At 42.5% G+C, this 16955-nt stretch overlaps 1 protein-coding gene across 8 annotated transcripts in view; it reads right to left on the bottom strand.

Annotated features, from left to right (window-relative positions):
- Positions 1-16955, bottom strand: part of ERG (ETS transcription factor ERG) — a 297697-nt gene that overhangs the window by 78455 nt on the left and 202287 nt on the right. For all 8 annotated transcript variants that reach the window (XM_032174500.1, XM_058427799.1, XM_058427798.1 and 5 more), the window contains one exon: positions 718-935. In XM_032174500.1, the coding sequence (XP_032030391.1) occupies positions 718-935 (218 nt within the window). The remainder of the gene's footprint in view (positions 1-717; positions 936-16955) is intronic.

Below are 16955 nucleotides of genomic sequence, written 5' to 3'. Positions count from 1 at the left end.
ACTCAGGGAAGCTAATAATTATGGGAGACACCGGAGAGGGCTTTACGTGTAAGCTAAGAGGAGAAAAAACAAACAGCAGGCATTAAGAGAAGAGGACCGCAGGGATCAGAGGGTGGGGTGAGGGTGGAGGGCAGACAATGCAGATCCACTAGGAAATTCAAATGGCTTGGACATACGCCGCACCGCCCGGCCACTAGCTGACACTCTCCCTTTGTGAAAACATAAGACGGCATTATTTTCCAGGCAATCAAACTTCAGATGAATTCTGCCATATGTGGGCAAGGCTCCGCTCCCACAGAGCCCTCATGCCTGGGAAATAGAATTGAACACATCTTCAAAGACAGTTCTTGGTAAATATACTACTGATTTTACAGACTCCATCCTCTACACAAACCACTGGAGAACACATTTTCCCAGCGCTGCCCCATGTCACTATTCAATGGCCTTTCTTTCTTTCTTCTTTTTTTTTTTGTTAGCCAGAGTCTTTCTCTGTCACCCAGGCTGGAGTGCAGTGGCATGATCCCGGCTCACTGCAACCTCAGCCTCCTCGATTCAAGTGATTCTCCTGCCTCAGGCTCCCAAGTAGCTGGGACTACAGGCACAGTGGCCTTGCTTTCTAAGTCAATCTTTAGAGAAGCATGACTGACTTCCACTTTGCCTTTCTAAAGGATAGGAAAATGTGAGGTCGGGGAGAGAAAGGGGTGGAAGTCTCCTTACCTTGAGCCATTCACCTGGCTAGGGTTACATTCCATTTTGATGGTGACCCTGGCTGGGGGTTGAGACAGCCAATCCTGCTGAGGGACGCGTGGGCTCATCTTGGAAGTCTGTCCATAGTCACCGGAGGAGGACGCGGTCATCTCCGTCTTAGCCAGGTGTGGCGTTCCGTAGGCACACTCAAACAATGACTGGTCCTCGCTCACAACTGATAAGGCTTCCTGAATGCCCAAAGAAACACATAATTCAAGACACTCCAGCAGACAGTCACGTTTCAAAAAGTTGTTGATTTCAGAGTCCTAGAAAGGTCCCAGTTTTCTAACTGGGACCACATTTTAGATAGTTTTTATGGTCTCCATTTCTACCTTTCAGAAGAAAAAGGTGCTTGTTTTTCTTTCCTCCGGACAGTAAGAGTTAGAAATGCCAGCCTAGAAAAACTTTTATGCAGGTCTCGAAGCATCCCAGGCTTGACTGCGGCAGGGCAGCAGAATATCCACTTTAATCTCAACTTAAGGAAGTTGAATTTCAAAGGTCTTAGAAGACACCCAATTGCATGTGTCACTATTTGACAAATGCAATCTATAATTCAAGCAGACAGGGTACAGAGCGGTCATGAAGATTAAAAAAAAAGAAATCTGAAGGCCAACACCTAAGCATCTGGCAAAATTACCACATTCCCGGGGATTTTGCAGAAGAGGGACTTAGAGGAAGACAGAGGGATCAATGGAGCACCAAAGGGCAACCAACCAAAGATACAAACGTTTCCACTCTAAGTTATTAGCTGAAGTAGAGTTTTGAGTGGTGCTTCCATGATGGTGAGCATCTGGATGATAAATGAACCAAAAAAAAAAAAAAGCTGTGAAGTATCCAGATGCTTCCAAACACCAGGATGTTTAAAATATGTGGATCACTGACAAGTTCTTTTCTCCCCTTACTTTCGATGAATATCTTTGCTCTTTTGCATGATTTGGTGAGAAGAAATAGCAATTTGTCATTGTTGGATCAATCATTTTTCGTGGTTTTAAGTCAAACAAGTGGTTAGCCAATGGCTATGTTTATATTCTACAGCCAATGAGCAACGGCAAGTTTGGGAAATTTCAACAACTTAAATGATGCCTTGTGCTGCAACGACACAGAGCTGCTGTGATACAAACCAATTTTGGTTCTTAGACAAAAAAAATCCATATGAATGCTCCTTTTTATATTAGTCCTTTGGCATCCTCAGTATTAACATCAACTAGTGAGAAGCAAAGGCTAGTTGGGCCACACATTTTTATTAAAAAAAAAAAAAAAAAAGAAAAGCACTTTGGAGCCAGAGCAGGGGAAGCAGGGGAGTGTGGGCTGTGCAGACCCTTCCAGTCCAAACTTCTCATCTCCAAATGAGAAATCTGAGGCCCAGAAAGGTCTAGAGCTAATCTTGAATGAGCTGGCCATGATCAACCAGGGGATTAGTGACGGGAATGACTTGTGTATTACCATCTGCCTTCTCCTTGCCCCCACAGCCCTATGATGCCCTTTGTGACATTTTTTTCATTTGGGACATGTGTTTAAATTAGCACCCTCTTCCCCTTCTTTGAGATGACGTTTACATAAATAAGGGTGCTTCCCATCAGTAATTGCACCCTAGAAGCAGCCCTTCTGAGATGGAGAGCTCCTTCCCCACCCAGAAGGATCAGAATTTTTAGGAAACAATCACCCCCAACCCCACATCTGCTGTCGCTCGATCCTCCACCTGACCCAGGACCAAGTTTTTTCCTTAGCTTCCCAAGTGCACAAACTTCTTTGCCAGACACACTGCACTGAGAATCAGCAAGGAGGAAGAATCAAAACAAACTCGAACCTCTGTCTCTCAAAGTAGTGGTCAGGTGTCTGTGCTAAAGCAAAAGCCCCCATCCTGGACTCTATTAGAATCTGTAGAATTACAGCCCTGACACCCTGGGAAAGACTAAGCCTGGTGTTCAAACAGTAATGCAAAATGTACCAAAGAGTCAGTTATGCCAGACAGAGAACCAGAATCAGGCACAAGGGAAAAAAATCATCTTGAATAGACAGCAAAATCAAACTCATCAACAATCAAAAATAATACGAGGCAGTGACACAGAAGTTGACAGTACAGAAACGGCGTCCTAGATGTTAGGGAACCTGAAATTCATGGCTTTCTCTTCCAGTCACAATTGAGTCGCCAAAACAAGGAGTCTAAACACATAGACGTGGGTTTCAAAGTAAAATCGGCACCATAGACTTCATGTAGTCATGCTAATTAAGACAAAAATTAGACCTTCTTAAAACATTTTTGCAAAACAGATACTCCCTTCCCATGGTGGCACTGGGTAGTGTGTTTTACAGGCTCAGAACAGGAAACAGAGCTGATGGCTGCTGCCTCTCTCCTTCCTGGGCCTGAGCCTCGACCAAGACTCACAGGGGAATAACACACTATGTAATGTTAGCTTTGGCTCACCCATGATGAGAAACATGAACAAATGTGTGATTTATATCAGAAACTGGCGAAAACACGTTATATATATAAGAAACAGGCTAAATTTAAAATTACAAACTAAAAAGCAAATGGCTGCAACAACAAACAAGCAATAACTTTAAAGTATTAGTATCTCTCCAAGATAAAGTAAGATACTTCTGCAAACAAAGCCAATAGCCACAGAAATGTAGTGTAAGTGTGAATAATAAAAAAAAGACCAAAATATTAGAACTAAAATGAAGCGTGAGTGTGTTTGTAGGGGAAGGAATCCATTCTCACATCTGGCAAAGCATTATTTCAGCACATGGTTTTCTAAAGAAAGAAATCAAAGTTAATTGAGATCGATTTAGGAAGGAAAAAACCCTTAGAAATGCTAGAGATAGGGGAGGCACACCTCCTTTTTTTGCATCTTAAAATTCTTCTCACAGTTAATATTGCACAAAAATGAGAAAGGGAATATAATTCAGAATTTTGAAAGCAACCCCTCAGTTGCTTTTGTTCATTAGAAGGGAAAAATTCTGAAAATAAGGAAGCTTCAGGATAAACATTTCAAAAGGGGTGAAATACAGTCCACATTTTGAAAAGAAAGAGCAACCCAAACTATGCCCCAAAATGATTCTCACTCAACAAAGGCTGCTGAACACCTAGGATGAAGTACAGCTCAGGAAAAGGAAACAAATGAATAAAGAAAATCTCTCTCACACACACCATTGGGGAGTAAGAAGAAGCTGAGGGGTTTTCACAGACCCACTCCCACAAGAGCGGTCACTAAAATTAAGTGCTGTTCTTCAGAAGCAAACCAGCTTCAGAAGGCACAGCCCTGCCACATCTTTGTCCTCCCACTTGACTTGGCTGTTGGCAGGTTTCATCATCCCTTTGGTTAAAGCTTGAATGGACACAGGCTGCTGCATAAGACTCTCCCTGCCTGGCAGCCCTGTGACTTCAAAGGGGAGAGAGGATCTAGCCCAGTAGGATTAAAACAGGAAAAAGAGTGCTGAACACAGGCTGCTAACCAGGACCACATGAGTTCTTTAACTCCAGCTCTAGGAGAGACTTCCTGGCCTTGACTGACATGTCTCTCCTTCCCTGCAGCCTGGCTCCTCCTCTTTATAGCTAGGAGATCTCACCTACCTACTTACCTGCCTGCCTACCTGCCGGCGGGGTTAGGCAGCTGCCTTAGTTAGCATGTATAGATTGTTATTGCAGAGACTCTGGCCAGCCACAAGGCTTGGGATACGCTTCAGAGCTTTACAACAGAGAATATTTTAAATGTCAAAATCTGGCAGATATGTGGCATAATAATTTCATATGCCTGCTTCTATGTTACTATAAAAAGACCTGAACTTTAGATTGGTGTTTGCCAATGTGTGGGGTGTTTTTTTTCTGTAGCTCCAGGAAAGTTGGGATATTCCCATCAGGCAAATGGCAGGCTACCAAGCTCATTTTTAAATAACTTATGAGAAACACATAATTCTAAGCAAACTACCCCCAAACAAAAGGTACTGCTGTGTTAGTACTACAGTGTTGATTATTTCATTTCAATACAGAATATACCAATAACATATGAGGACCATTCCTTTGGATTTTGGTCATGGGATAACAGTTCCAGAAATGAAGGGAGGTCCCACCAGGTTATATTTCATATTATAACTCTAAAATATGCATCTATTTTCAGGTAACTAGAGTCCAAAAAAGGATCCAAAATACTTACATTAAAACACTAAAAAAGAAAACTAACAAAGTTGAATGCATACTGACATTTTCAGTAACATATTTCAGGAATCCTGATGCCCTTCTATAACAGATGAATACTTTGCAAAGTATGTTGGTTGCATATTTCTCAACCAAAGTATTAGAAAATAAGGGCCCAAAATTGATTCTAATTTGTGATCCTTATAGCTCATAAAAATATTACATTGTTAATACAGAGAATCCATCATACTTAAACTCTTTTGGAAATTTGGGAGTGGTAAAGTGTTGAAACTGAGAAAATCTTTAAGAATGGTCAGCTGAATTTCACATCTGGAGTAAAGCAAAGGCATCCATGGTCCTTTCATGGTTTTCAAAAATAAGGAAGATGGCCAGAACTAGACCTCCAGAGAATTAGAATATCAAATCCATCTTCAATGTTTTCAAGTCTTATATGCCATAATTATTTGATAATTATGAAAAACAAATGGAACAACTAAGTGGAACAAGAATTTTATGATCATGATCATGCTTAAAAAAATCTTGGTTCGGGCATGGTGGCTCACCCCTGTAAACCAAGCACTTTGAGAGGCCAAGGTGGGTGGGTCACGCAAGACCACACAAAAATACAAAAAGAAAAAAGAAAAAAAAAATAGCCAGGCGTGGTGGTGGGTGCCTGTAGTCCCAGCTACTCAGGAGGGTGAGGCAGGAGAATTGCTTGAACCCGGGAAGTGGAGGTTGCAGTGAGCCAAGATCATGCCACTGCACTCCAGCCAGGGTGACAGAGTGAGGCTCCATCTCAAAAAAATAAAATAAAATAAAAAATAAAAAATCTTAAAGAAGTCCTTGCTGCTATCACAATACAGTGTGGAGATCATTTATGTAGGAAGTCAACATCATCTTAAATCAATAGCCTACTTTTTCTGTCAGTTTTAATCCCATTACAATCCTAAAAAACCCTTCCTTAAATTTCTCTCACATATAACCACGCAGAATTTGGTATATCACTTAACTCCCTATACTGCCATGTATATGGTATCTTTTAACCACTTTCATAAATAGATCATCCACCAAATAAACCAGGTTACCTTGTTAAGCACTTTGCATGAAATATCCCCTTAAATTCTATTTTGTTGATTATAAGATACACCACTTTTCACATTTTATCAGCTCTGAAATATGAAAATGAATGGCCTATCCTAGGTATGAGGCACCATTTCTTCTTCTCTGATGGCAGATAAAATAATGGGACATTTTATATCCAATGACATCTTACATTTTATGAAAAATGATCATTTAATCCTTACAATTGTCCTATAAGGTCAGCTGTGATTCTTGCCCACCCATCAGAAAGTGCGATTAGAGAAGTAACATCAACAGTGAGGATGAGGTAGAAACAGGGTTTGTGTCTCTGAATGGAATCATTCCCCAGGGCTGTACCTTGGCCACTACCTGGGTGTTACTGGAAGGAAGAAGTTGGATTGAGAAAAGTCACACGGTGGAGTGTTTTGATGCCTGCTCTTGCCATGAGAGATGGAATCACCTAGAGAGAGACAGAGAGAGAGAGGCTGGTAGAGGGAAGAGACAGAAGAAGGATTAAGGGATAAGTGTCCAGAATCCCTGGATCTGGGATGGAATAAAGGATCTGGATGGTAAACGGAGAGTGTTGGGAACAAGTAAAGACTTCTCTAGGTATACCATGCTCTTCTATGAGCCTAGGGGATGTGTAGCAATGGGCCCTGCATACAGTGAATCATTTCTTTTGCAATGGCTTAAATCAACAACCCTGTTCTTTTCTTTGATTAATCAGATTATTCAGACACAAAGACATAGCCAGGTGTTGGGATGCGTTCACTGCAGGTGGATGCCTGCCTTCTCTTAACGAGTACTATGCAGGAAAACTAGGACAGGTAGGAGTACCATTTATAAATATGCTGGAGCCTATGCCACTTTGGTGGCCTTTAATGGATGTCTGCAGACCTAAGGATATTGGAAATCTATCTATTAGGCTGTCGCAGGCTCTATTGTTTATAGTTTCTCTTTAAGGTAGCACACATGCAGTAGATGCTTCTAAAAGGTCTAGTATCTAACTGTATTTGGAGGAGGAAAAAATAACACAAACAAAATAGACAATGCACTTAGAGAAAGCTCTGCTGTCCCACCATAAGCCCGACAAAGATATGCCAGTCCTTCAGGAGTTTTTATTCTAAACATGTGCACTTTTGCAATTCTGATGCCACCAGTATCTCATTAAACAAGAATCTTCATCTGACCAGTGTGTCTTTTATTTACAACACACAAAAAAGCGAACCGTGGTAAGTGAAAGAAGCTTCACCAAGCTGGGTATGATCATTTTTGCCCCTTCTTGATACGAGTTTCTTTTTTTCTTAATTCTTCAGAGAAGGAAGCATTAACATTGTATATTAAATGCAGCATCTAGCTTTGTGTTCACGTTTTTCTAATTTAACACATTGCGATTTTAGTCCTTCAAAAATATAAAAAAAATCTTGGATTAACCTCAAAGGAAAAATGTATGTAGGCAGATGAAGTCCATCTAAAGAGAGTATTTCTCCAATATGGTATCACTTCAGTCTCAAATAATTTCACCACTCACAACACTAGTCCAGTGCTAAGAAATGAGACCCAGAACTAGTGTCCAGATACATTTGCACATACATATATACAAACACATACACATGCTTACATATGTACACATATACATGTGTGCGTGCATGCACATACATACACAAATACATATATACATACACACACATATATACAGATACGTACATGCATATACACAAATACATATATAAGTGTATGCATATATGCAAATAGATACCTATACAAATACATGCAGATATACAATACATAATGTATATACAAAAATATCATACATATGTATACATATTACTAAATACATACTAAGATAATAAGGAGAGATGAAAATCTTTATCCTTAGTATCTTTATTAATAGAACGCTTTAGAGGACTTTCAGACATTCTTTATCTTTAATCATATCCACTAGGGCAAATGTTACCTAAAAGATACAGAGAACCTGGCTTCTTCCCATTTCACCTCTGCTCTTTCCTCTCTCATCCTAGAAGGTACTTTACCCTATGCTCAGCACATCCCTTCAGAACAGACTTAGCTGGGGATCCATCCCCTCCATATCCTTCAGCCGATTTTCCCTGCTCTGGACTCACAGACTTTCTCATGGCTCTAAGAAGGCCTGGCTGGTGCCAGCAATTCTCTTTGCCCACATACTTCTCCCCTGGCCTTGCCTTTATTAAAATATAAGCATTTTCAGGGCTGGCTCCTCTGTATGTCTGCTCCTAGAAATAAGATAATTTCTTAACCTCAAATGCTTGTTGGTGTTCATATTAGCCCTAGAACTAAGTCATCAGGTGATATTAGAGCCCCATCATAATGCTATAAATGGGATCCACAAACTTCTATTACATCCAAATGAAGAGACGTGTTTTTGTGAGATGAATGGATTTTGTAGCCAATGGCCAGCAGTTCCAGGGAGTTTGGAAAATAATTGCCATTGGCAACACGTCTGCAGTCATCCTACCAAAGAACGCATTACTGCAGAGTTTCTCCTTCAATCCACATAGGCTTAAATAGGGAATTCTATAGCTAAGCAACCTATGAACAAAATAAGACTTACTGGAAAATGAACGTTTGCAAAAGAAGGAGGGAGCATTCAATCTGGAAAGCAGAAACTCTAGAAATATTGTGAAAGATTGGAGCACGGTAGAAAAATGTTAAGGAAAGAATAGTTATGTCCACGTAATGAAAACTCGATTTAAATGAGCCTTGGGAGATCCAGAGTTTCAACCAACATCATTTTAAAACAACTCTTTGTTTTCTCAGTGCCATGCAGAATAAACCTCGAATGCATTTGAAAGGACAATGAACTGGGACTCTTTGCCCTGGCAAATGTCATTTAACTGTTTAAGAAACAACGTGCCTGTGATGTTAATAGCTTCTTATTTTCTTCTTTAAAGAATCGCGTTTTTGGCTGGGTGCAGTGGCTCACTCCAGTAATCCCAGCATTTTGGCAGGCCGAGGCGGGTGGATCACCTGAGGTCAGGAGTTGGAGAGCAGGCTGGCCAACATGATGAAAGCCTGTCTCTACTAAAAATACAAAAAGTTAGCTGGGTATGGTGGTGTGCGCCTGCAATCTCAGCTACTTAGGAGGCCGAGGCAAGAGAATTGCTTGAACCCGGGACGGGGAGGCTGCAGTGAGCTGAGGTCGCGCCATGGCACTCCAGCCTGGGCAACAAGAGAAAAACTTCATCAAAAAAAAAAAAAAAAAAAGAAGAAGAATCACTTTTTCTTCCCAGTAGGCTTCTTTCCTTCTTTGGAGATGAGAAAAAAGTATAAAAACATCTGTGGAAACCTCCTGTTTGTATGTTTTACATTGGAATGGGTGCAAAAAATGTACTCACTATTCCTTTAGATCCTTCTAAGAGGGCTGTTTCTACTCTTGACACTCAATACTTGTTTTTGTTTCTCTAATCACTGTCACACGTTACTCACGAATGTTCATCAAAACCCTTTTCCTTATTTTTTATCTAGTTTTAAATAATTCATTTGAGATAAAAAGAACTTTTTCTTTCCTTTTTTTTTTATCACTCAGTGGAGGATGAACATGAAGCTGCACCAATGGGTAGGAGGCCATCTGGTAGAGCACAGGAGCTGCGGATAGGGATCTAAAGATGGAAGATGTGAGTTTCAAGCTGGGCTCTGCCCTTGCTCTGGGAATCACCTGGGTAAATCCTTTAACCCTCCCCTGCTCCAGGTGTGAGCTGAGAGCTTGCCAGAAATGCAGATTCCAAGTCTCTAGCCCTGCTGAGTCAGAATCTGCTTTGTAACAACTTCCCCAGGTGAGCTGGGTGCCTGCTCACTTCAACAAGTGCTGCATTATCCTTTTTTGACTCTCAATTTCTTCAACTATAAAGGTGGTGCTGATGGCAACCAGCTGCCAAGCAGCAGTCTCCCAGGAAAAGTTAAATGGGCCAAATAAGCTAGTGTGTGTAACAGGTTTCAGAAATCTTAATATTGTATTTAAATTATCATATGATAGAAGGGTGATGTGACTGACTCCAAACCTCCACATGTGAACCATCAGAATTATCCATTCTAGTCATATTATTCTAACAAGCCAGATGCAAGGAAAATCACAGTCTCTCGTGTGCAAATTATCACTTATTTTTTGTAAGTACTGGATTTTCAAACCATGTATCTACCTAACAGAGGGGAAGGGAGATCTAGCATCTTTTACTTCAAGAGCACATCTGTCCCTTTGATTTAGCCTTTTTGGTCCCTGGTCCAGTTCTTTTGTGGGTTTTCCGTTCAAATTCTACATTAGTTTGTTTAATATTAATTAAATCAAAGCTTTGTGCAGGAAGGAATGAATCCTGGTACACTCCCCAGCGTGCTGTTGGTATTCTCTACATAACAAGACAATAAATGAATAAATATACCATGGTCTTATAATGTCCTTTTTCTTTCTTTCTTTTTTTTTTTTTTTACCTAGAATAGCACAAGACACAGTTGATAGCCCTCAAACTTCTGAAGAAAAGTCTTTTCTTCCAGGATGTGGAATCCATAATGCTTGTTATGTTAACTTTCCCTAAAAATTGTTGAATTTTTCATAAACTTCTATGAGGAAGTGTTTCTATGGCAGTCTGGCTAAGAAGTTCACACCGTCATTCTGTCCTGGTGATTTTTGAAACTTACAAGCCCAGGTTGAAACTCGGGTGATTCAAGGCTTGAGAAACACAAAGGCCGAGCTCAAGGAGTAGCAGAGTTGCTTGCACTTTTTTTCTATTGGCAGGTCCTTCTCTGAACACCAGGGGAGGGATGGTGCACCACCTCTCTCCTCTTCAGAAGGAGCTCCGTGAAAAATCGGCAGTTTTATGCTTGGCCCTTTCAAAACACACAAAGGCTAAAAATATAGCGTGCTACACATCTGGAATGTGTCTCATCTGTGAATCTCTGACACATGGATTCATTGTTTTCAATAAAATTCCAGGAATTTTATTCATGAGAAAATTCTGGCACGATGGAAAACCCTGGCAAACAAAAGATAGGGGCAGCAGATGTCCTGGCCTCCACCCACAACTCTGTCTCTGCTTTCAGCTAATTTTCATCAGGTGTCACTCTCATGCCTTCAAACATTCAATTCAAAATTTCCCATAAGACGGCGGTGAGGGGGTGGGGGTGTCAAAACAGCCTTAATTTTTTAAATAATTGGTACAGCCCCCCCCCCACCCCCCCAGACAGGTGTGTCACACCGGGTTCAACATGCACGTGCCAGGATGCAGGATGGGCACTTTAAGAAGGAGCCGCAAGAGCACAGGGCCACTGGCTCGAGATCCAGCTGCCCATGGGGTTCCACCACTCAGTGCCCCTCATGTCCCAAGTCTTCAAGCTCCTCATCTAAAACGAGGGTCTGGTCTACTGATGTTTTCTAAGGCTCCATTTTGCACCAAAATGAAATCGATTTTGTTTAACTAGTAACATCCTCTTTCAGCCATGGCCAGCCTGCAGTCTCTACCTCCTCCATCTCTGAGCAGACACGCAGATAAGGTAGAAATCTATCATGTATGGAGTTGCTAAAAAGTTCCTATACATCCAGGTTAGATGCTAACTGCAGGGTCTTTCCCTGCTGCCCCCAGACTTTAATTTTCCTCAATCTTGTAGAGATCTCCTTCTCTGCTAACGGTAAGAAGCTAGTCGGCACCCTGAGAGCTAGTGTTATGTTTTTAAGTATGGAAAGGATCTACTCTGTTGCATGGGAATATGGCATCTGTGCTACACACAAAGCACTTCAATAATAATAAAAAATAAAAAAATTAAAAAATAAAAAACACATGGCAACATGGTAATACCAACAGAAAGTCTTGTAGAAACTGGGGTTCTGGCAGAGAGAGGAGCACATGAATAAGTCTCCACTATTCACATGATGGTCCAGGGGTCTCCTTCTTTTGCTTTCTATCCCCATCCCCAGATAATTGTTGGCATGGGCCACACACTGTATAAGGCAGACACGAACACAGACGTTTTCTTTTTCTTAGACGCTGACTTACGTAGAAAGAGTTAGTCTTCACCCACTGTGAGGGTCCAATCCCTGCCAAGATCTTTCTTCAGCTTGGTAAGTGATGATGTCTTACTCCCTGGGGCTGGGAGGCTAAGCCTGTGCTTTTCAGAAGATTTTTCCAGCACATAAATACATCCTGGTTGCTGCATGGAAAGGGGACTAAGTAGCCAGGGCATCAGAGCCCTTTGCTAATGCTATAGGCTGAGCTCATGCTTTTCCTATGACATAGCTGGACACTGGGTAGACCCCGTCCTGGTAACACTTTTCATACATCAACAAGCTGGTTGCCAGTGAGACTTGATTTTTATGTGTCTGGGAGTGCTGACCTCAAAACCTAATACATTTGAACTAGGAGAGCAATCCCTCCAACAATTTGAAACTACACATACATACATCACACCCAATAGGGCTCTTTTGCCATCTGACTTGAGCCCCTCTATAAATATGTCTACTTTGAAAGTCACAAGGCTGGGCGGGGTGGCTCACACCTGTAATCCCAGCACTTTGGGAGGCGGAGGTGGGCAGATCCACAAGGTCAGGAGATGGAGAACATCCTGGCTAACATGGTGAAACCCCATCTCTACTAAAAATACAAAAAATTAGCTGGGCGTGGTGGCACATGCCTATAGTCCCAGCTACTCAGGAGGCTGAGGTAGGAGAATCGCTTGAACCTGGGAGGCAGTGGTTGCAGTAAGCCAAGATCGTGCCACTGCACTCTAGCCTGGGCAAAAGAGCAAGACTCCGTCTCAAAAAAAAAAAAAAAAGTCACAAATACTCTTTAAAAGTCTGTAGATTCATTCATACCCAAACCATCAAGGCCTGCAGAACAGCCTAGTGACTTGAAATCTTGATGTGTACACAGAGTCTAAACCTCCGTCTTTAGACTGCCTCCTTACTGGACATCTTTACTTATTAAGATTCATCCTTGTGGAGGAAGTGAGGTCATGGATGTCCACATCTATCTTTCCCGGGAAGAAAAGGAAGCTTCAAGAGCTGGGAAATGCTATGCACCACTGTGCAGGTTCTGAGCAGCACAGAGCCACCTGTGGGGGGGCGGGTAGGTGAGTAGCGGACATCTGACCACCAGGCGCTGTGCAGGACTACCTCTTTGCAGAGCAGGTGGGGCCTTCCAAGTTGCCTACTCATCCAACCTGCACAGTGAGCCTTATGGGAGTGTCATGGGGCTACGCCTACTTCAAAGAGCAACTTAGCTAAAGGGAAAGAGAATTTGCACTTGCTCTCTTCCACTCTAGCAGACTTGCACTTGTCGCTATTTATATGTGAACACAGATGCATTTTAGATCGACTTAACAAATAAAAAAAGGTGCAAAGAACAGGGCAGCTGGAAGTGAGGAAACCACTTCTGCCACTGCTGAATCTGAAGCCTTAAGCTCCTGAACTGGAAAACCAGCCGACTGGAGCACTGAGCTCCCTGGCTCCTGTAAAAAACACACCGGCCAGGCATGGTGGCTCACGCCTGTAATCCCAGCACTTTTGGAGGACAAGACAGGTGAGGAGTTCGAGACCAGCCTGGCCAACATGGTGAAACTCTGTCTCTACTAAAAATACAAATATCAGCCAGGTGTGGTGGCAGGCGCCTATAATCCCAGCTACTCAGTAGGCCAAGACTGGAGAATAGCTTGAACCTGGGAGGTGGAGGTTGCAGTGAGCTGAGGTTGCACCACTGCACTCCAGCCTGGGTGACAGAGTGAGACTCTGGCTCAAAAAAAAAAAAAAAAAAAAAAAAAGAATGCACCAAGTAGTGGCCAGTCAGGCTCCCATGGGCCTTGACATGTGAGATGTGAGGCAGAATTTTTATTAATGAATCTGACGCCGATTCAGTATTTCTGCAATCACAATGCACTTTCGCAATATTTATCCAAGCAATATTTATCCAACAAAAATATCCAATATTTATTTATCCAGGATCTCGCAAACATTCAGTCTAGTTTCACTCACGTCAGTGTCTCTAACCTTCATACTCTGCTTTCAAACAAGAGTAGTGTGTTGATCTGGGTGTCCGAAGGTGGGGATGGTAGCTGGTGATGCAAGGAACCAAAAATTGGCCATACTTACTTACTTAAATATTTTACAGCTCTTTAACAGATTCTCATCTCCTGCTGTCTTCTCCAACCTTGCCGTCTGGTTCTGACACTGTCCTGCCATGATTAGGAGTGAGCTTTTTGGGGTTCCCTCAAACGTACACTCCCAGCTGGTCTCTTTGTTACCTACTCAAGAGCAGTTCATACTGTTGGCCACTCTCCCCCTTTTTAACCCTCTTTTCTTTGGCTTCCATGTTCCTGCTACTCCTCCTGTTTGGTTGACGATTCCATCCCCCATCTCTGTATGCCCTCCTTTTTCTCTCCTCATTCTCTAAATGTCAGTTTTCCTCTGTGCACTCTCCTGGGCCACTTCTCCACTAGGTTATCATTTCTTCCAAGCCATCACTCAGGAGCCATTCCAATGGCCTCAGTGCTGCCAGGAAGCACAGTGCATTTAATTTCAAGGGTGAAACTGCCTTGGAGGGATGGCAGGTGCATGCTTAATAACTTGATAGGTTTTATCCAATTTATTTCCCAAGGCCACATTAAGTGTAATTACTGGATGATAATAATCAGCTCAAGAGGGAAAGTTCTAAGACAGAGAATGCAAGATTTCTAAACAGGTCTAAGACGGTTTTCCAACGTAAGATTTACTATGTAACAGTTTTGAAGGCAGTGCCTGATTCCCTGTTTATATCCTCCAGAACAATCCGAGGGCATGGCTGCCATTACAATTTACTTTGGGGGACGATTTTATACCACATCTTCACAGACAACATGGCAAACATCTTTGCTTCTGCTACACTGACAACCTGAAGTTAACATTTCTGTACCTATGTAGCCATTTTAGTCACCGCCTAAACTGGTTATTCCACAGCCCAGGGGTGTGGGACTGAGTCAGATGGGCTACAGACACCTTTATTCAGAGGATTTAGAAGTTTGCCTCAGAGAAAGGCCATTTCTAGTCTCCACTAGAATCACACGTATCTTCCAGGAATAAGAATATTCTCTTACTCATAAGTTCAACAAATATGTACTGAACACCTTTTCTACTCTAGAAACTTGTCTAGCTGCTTCTAGATTACATCCATGACCCAAAACCACAAAGACACCTATCTGCATAAGTCTTGTATTCTAGCACTACAAGCCAGAGATAATTTTTGAAAATCAATTAATCAACCAGTAATTGATAGGGTAAATTTATAACCTTGTTTTTCAAGCCTGATCTCAGGGTTAGAAGGTGGTGATAAGTGTGAAGAAACAGAAGGCAGAACTAGAGACTCAGGAAAAGAGAGGTGAGCTGCTGCTTTTCATTTAGAGTGGTCAGGGTGGTCCTGAGAAAACGCAAAGGAGGGGAGGGTGTGAGCCCCCATGCATTCATGAAGAATAGGCCTTCCAGCCTTGGCAACAGCTAGAACAAGGGCAGAGTGGACTGCGGGGGCTGCACGAGGAACAATGGGACCAAGAACAGCCAGGGAGGAGGGGTTACTGGAAAGGAGCGAGAGAAAGAACCAGGAGGTGAACCAGGAAAGGCTGGGGGTGGTAGAGCCTTGCAGGCCATGGCAGGAACCTGGGTGTTGACTCAGAGAGAAGTGGAGTCTCTCTAGCCGTCTTGGCTAAAAGCCCGGGAATTGTCTTCTTCTGTATTGCACTAATATTTTCCATCTCATAAGGGTTCTGCAAAGAAAATTCTTTCTATCTTTAAAGTTTTATTATTTTCAAAACTAAATGTGATCAGAATGCATATATTGCATATGCCATGTGTACACCAAAAGCCACACCTAATAAAATGTTACAGCCATCCTTTGTCCCACATGCAACGGGAACTTCCATTCATCATCACATGCAGAAACTCTGGGAACTGAGAATCTGTGCTTGTCATTCAGAGTCTGTAAGGGGTCATGGCCATTTTAAAAGGCTTTGACTCACACAGGAAATACCTCATTGAGGCTGCCGCCCACCCACCCTCTAATAGGGCAGCCTTTAGGGAAACTGACTTGTGGCAACTGAAAGGAATAATGGCACCAAAGTATTCCCCGGCCCTGAAATCTCTGTTTACCTGTGGACCAGTGATGGGTGTGAGGCTGTAGGTTTTAACGAGCTCTGGATGGCAAATGGCAGACAATGGTGTCACTTCCTTTCTAGTTAGGAAGCAGGCGTTTGGAAAAACTGTTCACTGCTGTGCTTGCCTATGGAGAACCTGGATTCCCAGAGCTCTATCTGGTAGAACGTGTTCCCATATTAATAAGCAGTGGATCCTCTTTTGTGGCTGAATTTTCCTCAAGGCAGCAGCATGGGCCTTATTACTGCCTTAAAACCCAATTTCAATATTCGATACATAGTCTGTGTATTCATTTGCTAGGGTTGCCAAGACAATGTACCACAGACTGAGGGCTCAAGCAACAGACATTTATTCTCTCATGGTTCTGGAGGCTGGAAGTCAGAGAGCAAAGTAGTAGCAGGGTTGATTCCTCCTGAGGACGCCCTCCTTAGCTTGTGGATGGTCATCTTCTCCCTGTTTCTTCATATCATCCTTCCTCTATGCATGCCTGTTTCTGAGTCCAAATTACCTCTTTTTACAAGGACATCAGTCCCACTGAATTAAGGACAACCCTAAGGGCCTCATTTTAATTGGATTACCTCTGTAAAGGCCCTACCTCCAAATAAGGTCTCATTCTGAGGTCGTGGGGGTTAGGACTTCAGCATAACTTGGGGAACACTATTCAGCCCATACCATCCTCCGGGAAGGCAGAGAATGTGTCCCTTTTCTTCACTGCTGCATCTCCCTGCCTAGCACAGTGTCAGGTACCACACTATGCTCTGTAGGTCAGTGACTCTCCTAAGCTGTGTAGGTCAGTCATTCTCAAAGTGTGGTCCAGGAACCCCCTGGGGTCCCCAAACCCCTCTAGGGGCAGGCACA

Source organism: Hylobates moloch, unplaced genomic scaffold (genome assembly GCF_009828535.3).
Source record: "Hylobates moloch isolate HMO894 unplaced genomic scaffold, HMol_V3 SCAFFOLD_14, whole genome shotgun sequence".
NCBI lineage: Eukaryota > Metazoa > Chordata > Mammalia > Primates > Hylobatidae > Hylobates > Hylobates moloch.
The sequence above is the reverse complement of the archived record's forward strand: the minus strand, read 5'-3'. Positions and strand labels throughout refer to the sequence as shown.